This window comes from Talpa europaea (genome assembly GCF_964194135.1).
Source record: "Talpa europaea genome assembly, chromosome: 4".
Lineage (NCBI taxonomy): Eukaryota > Metazoa > Chordata > Mammalia > Eulipotyphla > Talpidae > Talpa > Talpa europaea.
In genome coordinates this window covers 73,481,788-73,494,951 of record NC_140070.1, presented here as the reverse complement: position 1 = coordinate 73,494,951, position 13,164 = coordinate 73,481,788, and the positions used below count along the sequence as shown (strand labels likewise).

Genomic DNA, 13,164 nt, shown 5'->3' with positions numbered 1-13,164 from the left:
CTGACAGAGTTGAATTTTGTTAGCATAAGTCACTGTAACAATATAGAACTAAATATGACAAAGATTAGTCATATCTAAAAATTATTATTTGGGTCTTGATTAAGTATGCAGGGTACATTAGGAAGAGCTGATGATAACAGATAAAAGTATATGTTATATTTGTATAAATATATATTTACTCATATTTATGTACAAATATACATACGAGAGAGAGAGAGAGAGAGAAACAGATTAATTGAGCAGGAAATTATTTCCTATTAAATATGCCAAATCCAGAGATTAGAAAACAGTTGGGTATTTCCAGAGAAGGAATCACTGTAATTTATCTTAAAAATAAGATTGGTTGATTCTGAACATTCTTCTTTCACTTATGTAAATGACCTGGAAAATGAACTTAAAGCCCTCTGTGACTGAATTTCCTTACCTACAAAATGAGAATAAAAATAAGGTTGTGATGATTAAACGAGTTAGCATATATTAAAAACTTAAGCATGGTAATAGGCAAACCATTTCTATCAATGCCAGGTACCAAATATTTTAGATTTACTATTTCTGCCATATATTCTTCTTTGTTTGGTTTCTTACAACCCTTTGAAAATGTACAAAATAAAATTCTTAGCCCATTGAGACGCATACAACATACACACACACATACACAAACACACAACCAAATCACTGTTGGCAAGTGTGTCTGCCCTTACTAAGTGCAAGTTGTTGTTGCTGAATCTAAATTCTTAGCTAAGTGGTTGGAAGGAAAAATGCATTCAATAGATACTTATGGTGGAAATAAATAAATAGTACAACAAATGTGGAAACACATATTTTCTACTACTGAATGTTATAGAACAAATGTTGGTATTTCCCACAGTTCATATATTTAAACATCAATGTGATGATATTTGGAGATGTGGCCTTTGGGGAGTAATGAAGTATAGACTAGCTCAGGAGAGTGCAGGCATCCTGATGGGATTAGGACCCTTATAAAAAGAGACCAGAGCACCTGCTCTCCCTACGCCATGTGTGAGGATCACAGAGAACATGGCCGCCTGATAGCCAGGGACAGCTCTCACCCAAACTGAATCTGCCTCTCTCATGATTATGGGCTACCCAGTTTGTGGAACTGTGACAAATGTGTTTCTGGGTCTTTTGCTATCCTGTCTAATGCTATTGTTTTGTACCAGTCCATGTCAACTAAGACACTCAATGTGGATGGGAAACTATTGGTATTTTCAACTCTTCTGGAAGTCCCTCACAAATTACTTAGCTTTAACCATTTGGAATTAATGTGCTTATTTCTTTACTACGTGGACTTTGCACCTTGTTAACTACAGATAGTCCCTAATGTGGCAGCTGTTGAAATGCAATATATCCAAATAAAAATCTGCCTAATTTTATATAAAGGATTTTTAGCCCATCTCTGTGTTATCACTGGATTGTCATTCTGGTCAGCTTTAAAGTTTCAGGAACTGGAGCCTAACTATTAGCTCCATTCAATAAAAATGGTCATTAATTTCATGAAAATGAAAATCTCTATCGGAGAATTTCAGGTGACAGTAATGATTAATGTAGTCTCACCACACACAAATGTAGAACTCCAAGTAATTTATGGCAAGATCAGAATCCACTCTGTGTGCATTTACCACCTTAAATACATAAAAACTAGTAGGATTAGTGTCTGTTTTATTGCCCCCTCATTAAGCACCATTAAACTAGCCTTAAGTGTGTGAAGAAAACATAAACACATTTGAACAATATCCATTAGCATGCTGATTTCTATAAGATGGTCTATGCAACAACCACAGCAGGGCCGTCTCTACAGACATGTGAATTCACATGTGCGCACACACACACTCCAATACACTCACAGCCCTATATTGTCGTAGATCCTTACAAACACACACTGCATTACTCACACACTCTATCATTTCACACACTTATCTATCATAGTCACTCACAGTTTTGGGGAGAAAGTATATTTTATTTCATTTGTAACTTTAATTTACTTATATTACAATTACACTCTAGGAAGCAAATCCAATCTTTGATCATACCTTTCCCACAGTTATTGTAGACTGTTCCTTCCCCAAAAGGGGGAGTTCTTTATTCAGTTACTTATGTGTAAAGTACAACTTTTTTGACTGAAAGATGCATTATTCATAGGATAACTACATCATGGAGTACATACCTAAATACCCGGAGGCTTTTTATATGGGGCAGTAATTAAGCAGTGAATTCCAGTAAGAAAACAGACTTTGCTTTCTTAGCAATAAAAACTTCATTTGGAATGAACATTAGCCTAGCTACAGGAGAAATGCAGATTGTTTTTAACCACAGTTATATTAGGCAGCTGGAGATGTTCCTAAGAGGTGATCAGGTAAAAGTTCAAGATGACATTCTTCTGATTTACACATATATTTATCATCTTTGACATGATAATATTTAATAAAATAACTGTATAGGCTATAGTCAACTTTTTTTTCATTATTACTGCAATTCTGTATTGCATCCTTAATGGAAAAGAGTTCAGTATCATTAGCAAAATATGCAAAAATATGCAGAATTTTACCCTGAAGGAGATTATGTTAGAAATTCAGGCAAAGGGGCTTAACATGAGAGTGCACTAATAAGTTAGCTCTATGTCTGCACTCAACAATTTTAACTTTTGCTCTGCCACCTTCTTCAGATCTGTATTTCACATCACAGCAGCATGTCTGCAGTTCTTAAATCTTAATTACCCTGGCAAGCAGACATCCCCAGATGAGAAGAAAAGCTGAAACATGAGCTCCTGTATCACACATTGTGTAGTTCTGGAAGGATGCAGAAGAAAATTAGAGATGTTGATGCTTCTCCATCATTGTAATTAACCTGTTTCCATCAGTGTCTGCTAAACTCTAACATGCAGTGGAACTTGGTGCAAGTTTGGAAGCTGCTGGGGCAAATACAGCAATAGGTGGTTTTCTGAGAAGACCCAATGACATGCAAAAGCAAACCTTACATTTGCTGTTATTTCTCTATAATCGTGCCTGTGTCAAAGAATAGATACCCACTTGAACAGAAGACTGATTTGTTTTTACTTTGCTCCATACTCTTTGTGTACATGTTAAGATTTAATTTTTTCCAACAAAATTTGATGAATGTATTTTCCTGGAAAGGCTGTAGTTCTGAGACCACCCTGAGCGGGTACCCATTGCAGCCTTTCTCTCCATGGGCCAGGCCTGAGGAAGCCAAATGAGTAAATAGCAAAAATAACAATATGTCTTGGGAAAGGGGAAAGCATTGGATTCTGCCATGCAAAATGCATAAGTGTAGAGTTTATCTCACCATACATTTTCCCCACTCTAAAAATAACGCCTGTGCAACCTTAGAGAGGCTTATTCTGAAGACTTGCTTATATTCATCAGTGAATGATTTTACAGAGAGAAATATCAAGAAGCATTTTTAAGATTTCATTCACTTTGTATGTTGCTTCTGATATACAAACTATATCATTTCTAAAAGTCAGGGTTTTTATGTAATGGACTTGGTTCCCCAGAAGAGTGAACTTTTCATGAAAGCCCTAGATATAATTGAGTTTTTCTTTCATGTCTTTAAAGCTTTTTAAAATTCATGAATTTTCTTATCATTCTTGCAGCAAAGCAAACGTATTTCCAAATCCTTTTTGAATTTTGTGTTTAATATTAACATATTTTAAATGTTACAGAAATAGAGTGGAATAAATCTTATATAAGAAAGTATTTGATTTTTGATGCATTTTAATGTTATAAATAGGTCAGTTATTTCTATTAAATCAGTTCCATTACCTGTCACAGAGCTGTCTAGATTGTCCATACTGGATCCAGGTGTCTGCTCCAGCGCTCTCAGGGGTCTGGGGATTTCTAAAACTTCCTCCTCGTCATCAGCATCATCATCTGGAACATCTGTTTCCAAATCAGAAATCAAGGCTCCGGACATGTAACCTAATGGTGGAACCGGGGGCTGTGGTGGTTGATTATTGCTTTGAATGTGCCTAGAATTCAAATGGGAAGGCAAAGAGAAATTTGTTAACATTCAACACAATTGCAATTAGGTTAAACAGCATGCTACGGTAACTAGTTTTGTCTCCTTGTTCACCCTTAACTAATTGTGGAGCTTACGGTGTGTTCTTACGTTTTAGCAGGGACAATGAGCTATGCATATGCGACTCACTCAAAATAACAACAAATTATAGATATGAAACATTTCTACTCGTATTTATGGGACAATACACAGAGAAAAAAATACACACTCAGCATTTTGTATAGATAAATCAACCAAAGGATAGGAATATCTGTCACTAATAACTGTTTAAAACTGACATTTTTGTCCAAAAAAAATGTAACAATTTTGTTTCCAGCTTAGTGTCCAAGTGGTACTAAATTTATCTAAGTACCTTGTGACCGGCTTATGGAGCTAAAAAAAAAAAAAAAAGCATAAAGCAAACATTGTTTAAAAATGAACAATGGTGTAAGAAATATATAAAAAATTAAACATTAAAACATAAATAAATAAAAACCATGACCGGTATTCACACCCTCTTGCTCCCAATGATGAACATATTCCCTGCTGTACAAGACGTTCTTCTTGCACAATCCCCACTAAGCAGGCCAGGCACTTGCCTCCCCTTTAGCCCAGTTTAGGGTAGGAATGACTACATTGTGTTTTAGTGACTGATTTGCGTCTCACACCTACCCAAGTTTTAAACACCTGGAAACCAGAAATAATGCAACTTCATAGTCTCTGCATTTAGAACACTGTGTGAGAAAGAGGCCCTTTGCAATAAATGAAAATATACATGTCAACATGTATATTTTCAGCTATCTTTTAAGATTTATTAAGGTGAAGTTTAAATTTAAGTGACTTATTTCAAATCACAGGGCATGCAAAATGGGGTGCAATTCACTGGGGTCAAGTCTACTTACTTTGTGAATCGCTATTAGTTTCTTCTAAAGCATAAAAATTCTAAGTGAAAACATCCTTTGTTACTGGTTACAATCTCAAAATGTGAAAATCTACATGTTTTGACAAATTAAGTCTTTTCTTTGCCTTATTGTGATATATTTAAGAGAACTTTGCTATTGAAAAGAAATGCAAAACAAGGGCTCTGTGTTTTCTTAGTTTTTGAATTAAAGATACAAGATTATTTTCCTTTAATATTTGCCTTGGGGGCAATATTTAATTCTTTGAGAATTTAATTTTCCTCTCCCAACTGCATTCTTGTGCTTGCACTCAGCTCCAAAGTTAACAAGACTCTAGATCTTTCAGTATTAAAAAAAACAAATATGTTAGTTCTGGAAGCTACCTCAATAACACCAGGCCCACATCTTTTAAGAGATCAGGACTTTGAGGCCATGAGTTATTTTCTGACACTCATCATAGCTCGTTCATTAAAATGCCAGAGGCTTCCTATTCACTTATAGAAAATCTTGAGTGCTGATGATCACGTTTAAATTTATTGCCTCTGATTCTGTTTGTGATTTGGTGATGGAGAGGGCCAAGAGATGAACAACAGAATGCAAAGTGTTGTTTAGATATAGGATTCTTTCCTTTTTAATGGTGTGCACTTTGGTCCTGAGAAGGACAAAACAGGCCAACACTCCACTCCTAAATCACTGTTGATGGACATCTGTTGATGGAACAAATACATATTAAGGGATTGAAAAACATACCCCTTGAATTCATTAGGATTTGAAGATTAACTGAAATTTGAGAAGAGGGTATATAATTTCTATAAATATCATCTAGTGACAGGCACTATGCTGTGTACTTCGTGCCTCAATGAACACAGTCCCTGGAAGTAGATCCTGGGAATCATTATTTTCTAAATGTTCCTCCTGTGATGTCAATATGGAGCCCAGATGGAGAGTCACTTCATACCAGAATGTCAGTGTCCTGTGTGAATACATGGACGCTACTGCTCTTACAAAGGGCAACAGGAATGGCATTCTGGAGGACTGCAGGACTGAAGAGGTACACGATCAGAGAAAGTTGGAGCAGGTAGGGAAGAATTACTTTGTTCATTTATTTAGCAAATATCTTCAAACACTTACTAAGTAGGGCATGCTTCTAATGGAAAGTCAGCAATGAACAAAACCCAAGCTCTTGTGAATAATAACAACTATAATGTAGCTAGATATTTTACTACATAATGCATTAGTACAGTCTCATTCAATACCCCCTACACACACACAATCTCTGATGTGTATTGAAGAATTTGACCTTGCCCAAAGAAAAGTTAGACCTTTTCCTCTACTTCTGGAAGGTAATCTCAAAGTTCTTAAAATGTCTGGTTTGATAAAAGTCTGTTTAACTGGAATCTTTATGCTACTTCAGAAAGTCTACCAAAAGAACTTAAGAAATGGGCTTTGAGTCACACCTTGTCATCAATAGTTCTTCAATGGAGACTGGAAACTGAAGTCAGCCACACGGAGAGTCAGAGCCCCAATTACATCTCTAGACCTTGGAGCTGATGTGGGTTGCCTGCCTAGCAATACTCTGTTTATTGTCACACATCACCTCTGGGAAAGTCCTGCCTGCCATGACTCCAATGGAAACTACATTTTGAAACTTTCCTAGATGTTACCCTATGCATCTGTCCTCTTAGCCGACTTTAGTAGGAATCTGCACTCTATAATGAACTGTAAATTTGAGTGTAAGAGTTTTTGGTGATTTCCTCTAGCAAATTTTTGAAACTGAAGGTGGTCTTGAGGACTTTAAAAACTTGTACTCGATGTCAGAAGTGAGAGTACTCTTGGCTGCTGCCCTATCATTTTGTAAATGGGCTAATTACTATTAACATCCCAGCATACAAATAGAAGGGGTTGAAGCACAGAAATGCTAAGCAAGTTGCTTACTGTCACATAGTGGTAAGCAGGCAGTTGTCTCAATGTTGGCTGCCCACAGTCAAATATCAGACCAAACAATCACGGGGCTAGATATCAATGCATTGTGATTCCAAAATGCAGGCAGATTTGAGAGCCTCTAAGCTAGGATCTGTGCTTCACATGGCAAAATTCATTAGTTAACTTGATGGAAATCTGGTTCTTAAGACCACTGGTTTTAACTTAAATAGTGGTTTGTTATAAAGCAGGCTGATATGAAATACTAGTGCTTAGCAGCAAATTGTCTATGACCTTTGAAAAACCACATGATTAAGAGTAGTGTTTGAGAACTTCTGCTTCTAACAACCTGCATTTGTAATAAGCTTTAAGTGACATTCTCTATAATACTATCTCTTTGTATAGTTAACTATAAATAGTTCATTAGCACTGAGAGTAAGAATTATTATCAGCTAATTCTAGTAGCTAAAACTACAAAAGAAGACACAATTTTTTTTTTTCATGAAAATTTACTGTAAGATCAAGCACAGTGTAGAAGTAATAATCAGTGGTATGTCATTGAAATGTCACTTTTAAGAGTAGTTCATATGTTACTATTTGGGAAAATACAGAGCAAATGAAAAAAAAAATTATAAAATTGTGAACGTTGTCCAAGTTGTATTCTTGTCATATCTAAGTAGATTACCATTTGTACCTTGTGAGTGCTTATGGATTGATGAGAAAAGTGGAATTTGGGGGCTTGAAGTTTATCCTAGGTCTTTGGGGATGCATTTTTTTTTTTTTATGTTTCATTTAATTCAGTCCAAAGAAAGTCTTTTAATAGCTGACACTAACCATATGTGATTTACAGAAGTATACATCTACATATTCATAACCATAGACAGAATTAATCACAGGCACTCCAAAGAATCCAAAATGAGCCTTTTATTATGGCACTGGAAGGGAGTTCAAGAATAAGCCAATGGAAGCTAAACTGTAAATTAAGAAATATTCAGTATAGCCAAAAGTCCCTTAGCCTGAAGCTCAGTTGATCTGAATTTTTGTTCTGGTTCACTCTAACTAGTTATAGGTCCTTGGTCAAATTATTTAACATTTCTTCAGTCATTTTCCTTAACTAGATAATTGAAGAGTTGTTCAAAAGCATTTCTAACCTCAGCTGTATTGTTCTATGAGAATCTCTTGTGAAAAATCATTGCCTCTATCCATGTGTTAAAAGCATGGGTCCTCGCATTTAATTGGGATATTTACCATGTTTGCTTTGCTATATCAAACTGATAGGCCCTTGTCAGCTCATCCAGGTGAGCCTGCAGCATGGGTTGCATTTCCTCTCGTGGGGATGGAGTGAGAGTAGCAGTAGACTGTTGTCCAAAGGAAATAGCAGGAGAAGAAGCCACGCCTCGGACTGGGGGTGTTGGGACGCGATCATCATCTTCTTCCAATTCATCTTCCATGCCCTGGTGTAAGTACGTTTGTACTGGCAAGGGAGGGCACCAGCTATCACTGTCATAGCTGAAATTAAATGAGAAGAAAAGCACATTGACACCTATCACACATGCATGCACAATAAAAGGTGGCAGTGAACAGCAACCACAATGGCTAATTTCTCCCCAATTTCAAGTTATTGGGTAGTGCCACAATACATAACCTGGCTGTTTTCTGAATTTCTAATGATAATTACACCTGTTATCTTAATATCTCCATTTATTCTAAAAGACCTGATTAGCTGCTTGTTATCCCACAGTTACAAAAGGCAATAAATTCCCAACAAAGCTACTCACATGGAACACCAAATTGCTAATGAAAAACAATTAATGAGGGGCTAGCCTGGTGGCTCAGGGGTTAAATACAGCATTATGAAGCTATTGCCAGTCACTGTAGCATGAATTCGATCCCCGGTTGGCCAGGGGGCAACCCACGTGACGCGGCAGACCTCTCCTGTCTCCCCCGCTGCTCCCCTTAGCAGTGTATTTCAGTAGATCTGCCTGTTCTGCTCCCCATTCTGTCTCTGGTGAATCCTCTCACCCCCCCCATCCCCGCACCTCTGGTTTACCCAGTTCTTGCATGCATAAACAAACAAATCTTTTTTTTAAAAAAAAATTTAATGAAATTAGGGCTTGAAGATTTCTTCTCTTCACTATTATGCAGCAATTGTGTATGCTAATATTTATCATCTAAGAAGCATTTGAGGATTTTACTTATTACTCTCATTTTTAGACCTATACTCACCTTTCATTTTATGTGACATATAAACCATGAAGTACCGTGATGCCAAATAAGGTTCCTTGATTGTGTTAAGTCATTTAATTTTCTCAGTAGAAAATCACACCTCCCTTTCAGCTCAACATCTAATTTCAACTCTCTAAAACACAAGTCAAAAATCTAGTCCTATAAAATATATATTTAAAGAATAATGATTTTTTAAAAACAGTATTATTTTAGGGGATTATGCTTGTGAATTGAAAATTAATCAAGTAAGTTTTAAATGATACCATCTAGTAGCATTTCTACTTATACTTTCTCTGTGGTTCTATTATTTCATATATCCAATAGACTTTAAGATAATATAAAAAGGAGACAGGATAAGAACAGCAATATTATTAATTATGACTGCCCTGTCACACAAGTTGAATTTTTACTTCTTTAAATATCTCCTAAATTTTTCTCCTATGTTTTATCTCTACTTTCAGAGCAGCGTCCTTCTGATGTGAACTATTCCATTACTCTCCTGGGATGTCATCTTTGCCTCTTCTACCCTACCTTCCATTCAAGCAATAGGATTATGTTTTAAATTCTTAATTCACATGTTTTGAATTATTCATTATTGCAAATATAAGAAAAAGTCCTAATTCGTGAGCTGTACCCAAAATAACTTCCCCATCTAGTAAGCCTTTGTTTCTACTACTTTCCAGTTACCTGCTTACCCTATATTTTTTTCTGGGTCTGTACAGAGCTGTCTGTATATGACTGTGTTCAAATCATCTTCCTGTGAGCACTTATACTTTCCTTTGAGGTTCAAATTAATTTTGATCAGTTCTGTGAAGCTTTCTCTGTCCCTGCCATATGGAACTGATCACAATTCCATAATGTTATGTTGTGGCACTCTCCATATTATATTGGGATTATTTGTTTCATGTGTTTTTTATCCCCCTCTTATGTGAGATCCTTAAACTCAAGAACTCAGTAATTGTCAACTTAGTATTTTCAGCATTTACCACAATAAGTAGCCTACAGATGATTTACCACAGTAAGTAGCCTACAGTAAGTAGCCACAGTAAGTAGCCAACAAATTGAATATAGAATAAATATTACTAACGTTTATTTCTAGTCATAATCTCCCTTACAAACTCTAATTTGTAAATGTCTAGATAATTTTTAAATATTTTTACTTGAGTGCCTTTTCTAACATAATCTCACATAAATTGAATCTATCACAAAAACCTGCACATGTATGCTTAGTCACTTTATTCTCTGTACTTTCTGCTCAATTTTGCTGCTAAAATAAAATTGATTTAAAAATAGTCTATTTAAATAGTCTGCATTTATCCTCCATTTATTCAAAAATCATCTGTCAGGTAATTGGATAAACTTTCAGAGCATGCAATCCAGGGGGACAGACTGACATTAAGCAAATAGTCAACAATATCAACTACCGTGAGAGTAGAGAGGAGGGAGACCAACACGGCCAGCTTTGGAGATGGGGAAGGCTGTGCTGATCACCAGAAAAGGGAATATGCTAAGAAACATGTGGTGGCCCAGAGAAAGAGAAAATATAAAGTTTTTGAACTACTCAAGTATGTTCCAGCTGATAAGAACTGGCAAATAAAGAAGAGAGAGGATGTACTGGATCACAGAGGGTCTCATCAACTGAGGAGCTTGGAACCTTGCCTTTGGATGAGAGTCACTAATAGGTTTAATGTAAAGAATGAGATCATCTTTGGCTGTTCAATTTTCTTCTCACTGAGGCTACCTGAATGAGTTGCAGACAGAAGGCCTTATTTTAGAAATTTTACACAGTCTGCTAGGAATATCTCTTCTGAACTTTTATATTTTCATATAAATAAGCACACTTTAATGTGTTACAAATAACAACTTTCATATATTAGAAAACCATCATCTACACTTTTATTCCCATGAATTGACTATATATAAACACCAATCTGACTTAAAAAAAATATTGTTCAAAAATGATGGCATTTTTATTTGTTTTACATGTAAGTGATCAGTTAGATATCATTTGGAGAAAAGACACTGTTGCATAAGGTGTTTATACTTTATTATATCAGTGGAAATTGCCACCTTTAGTTTTTTCCTAATCTATAATCAATACTGTCTACCACTTACAAATTGGGTTATGAAAATATCAAAATGATTTGAATGAAATATTCACTTCTCTTCATTATGGACTTGAAAATACGCTTTCCATTGACTATGTCTAAGATTCAACCTACATTTTCAGATTTTTTTTACAATTTCCCAAAAACCCCGATAACAGAAAATTTGTTGGTGCATTACTTTTAAAAAATGCAACTTATTTCAAATAAGTTGCACTCTACTTATTTGTAGCTGTAACTACAATTCTATTTATCTTAATCTTACAAGTCCTTCAAGCTACAGGCTAAATCCTGTATCTTTTATAAAGATTTCCATGATGAGGTCACCTAGACTGATATATTACTCTTCTGAAGTTGCACTGATAATATATTTCCACATTTGCTTGAAAATTGATTATACATTGTCATGTCATTTCCAATGTTGGTACCTTTAACTATTTTCTAATTTATTGTGTTATCTCACCTTTCAAATGTTAAGTGTATTTTCCTTTAGTGGATTTGAGCTACATTAAAGTTATGGCATCGAATTATCCTTGTTTGCAACACTTGACATAATATCTTAAAAATAGTAGGTGATAAGCATAGTTATTCATTTCAAATGAAAATCTACAAATTGCTTCATTAAGTTTCTTTTTCTTAATTTACTTATTTGACTCCAAATACTTTGTTAAGGCAAGCAACAGTATATGTAAGAAACCTAATTAAAAAAATCCCCCATTGTTAGTATGGGATATACAAGCTGTTATTCTTCATTAATAATTATAATTTAATTTACTCCATATAACTTGTTACAGAATGGCTCATTTTTTGTTCCATAAACTAGTGTATGTACTTTTATTACCTACATTGACTTATGCCAGATGTAATAAATTTGAATAAAAGAAGAACATGTTTATATATTCAATCATTCAAATGGAGTTAGTCGATTATTTCATAAAATATTCCAGTTTCATAAAGAGTGAATTATTCTTACTTCCAACAATATAAAGGAAACTTTTTTATGGAATAAAATGCAGAAAAACATAAGAAAATGAAGAAACAATGTTATATGCATCCTCTGTTAAGATAACATAGAAAAATTATAATTAGTTTCACTAAACATTTTTTATTAATCAAATTTCATCATGCAAAGGAAAGTCTAACACTCCCCCCCACAATTTTTGATATTATAAAATAACCTGCACAAGATGCTAATTTAAAAAAAAAATCATTAGCTATTCCTTTTAACTAGAACAGTATTTACCATCAACTGTTCCATGTTTGTTTTTTTTCTCCCACAAGGATAATCTATAACTGTAGCAATCTAGCTTTCTACCCTGTAAGTAAAGTGGTGAAAAGTCCATGAATTAATGTCAATGATTTACATGAAAAGTAGGAACTGGAGAGAGAGGGGGGGAAAAAAAAGAAAGACTAGAAGAACATGAGAGAATAATGAAAGCAGGTTGGGACATAGCACATATATATGTGAGGGAGAACTGCTCATCATGTCTAAGTTACGCCTGCTTTAATATATTTGATCCAGAACAACAGATATTTAGGTCTCATGCAGTTTCTGAAGAAGACAAGAAACAAATGACACTGTAAATGTTATGAAAAGTGTAGCTCTGTTTTTAGAACTTCTTTCACATTTAAAGATATATATCCTATTTGAGTGATGGAATTTTGACTTTTTCTTGTTAGTAACATTAAAAAAGACTGTGAGAATGTTTCTAATGCCTTTCCAAAGGTCTTTTGGCCAGTCTTTTTAGAGAAGCTTTATTCTTTGACTTTTTGTCAGTGTAGTATGAGGCATCATATTATCTGTCTTGACTCGTGAATAATAAGAAAGATGACAATAAATCAATGTGTATGTGAACTGAGTAGTTAAAGGCCAGATACAAATACCAAATCATTAATAAAAATACAATGAAGTTCAACACCCTCAAAAGCTTGCCAATCTCTAATTGCAATAACAAAAGCAAAGCACTAGTTTTCTATTT

The 13,164-nt window shown here is 34.9% G+C and overlaps 1 protein-coding gene across 1 annotated transcript in view; it reads right to left on the bottom strand.

Moving 5' to 3' along the window:
• The window catches only part of ROBO2 (roundabout guidance receptor 2), a gene marked incomplete at both ends in the record, with an annotated part of 564,315 nt that overhangs the window by 17,138 nt on the left and 534,013 nt on the right, over nt 1-13,164 (bottom strand). Inside the window, 2 exons of the mRNA XM_084232633.1 lie at nt 3,801-4,006; nt 8,103-8,363. Of these exons, the coding sequence (XP_084088759.1) occupies nt 3,801-4,006; nt 8,103-8,363 (467 nt within the window). The remainder of the gene's footprint in view (nt 1-3,800; nt 4,007-8,102; nt 8,364-13,164) is intronic.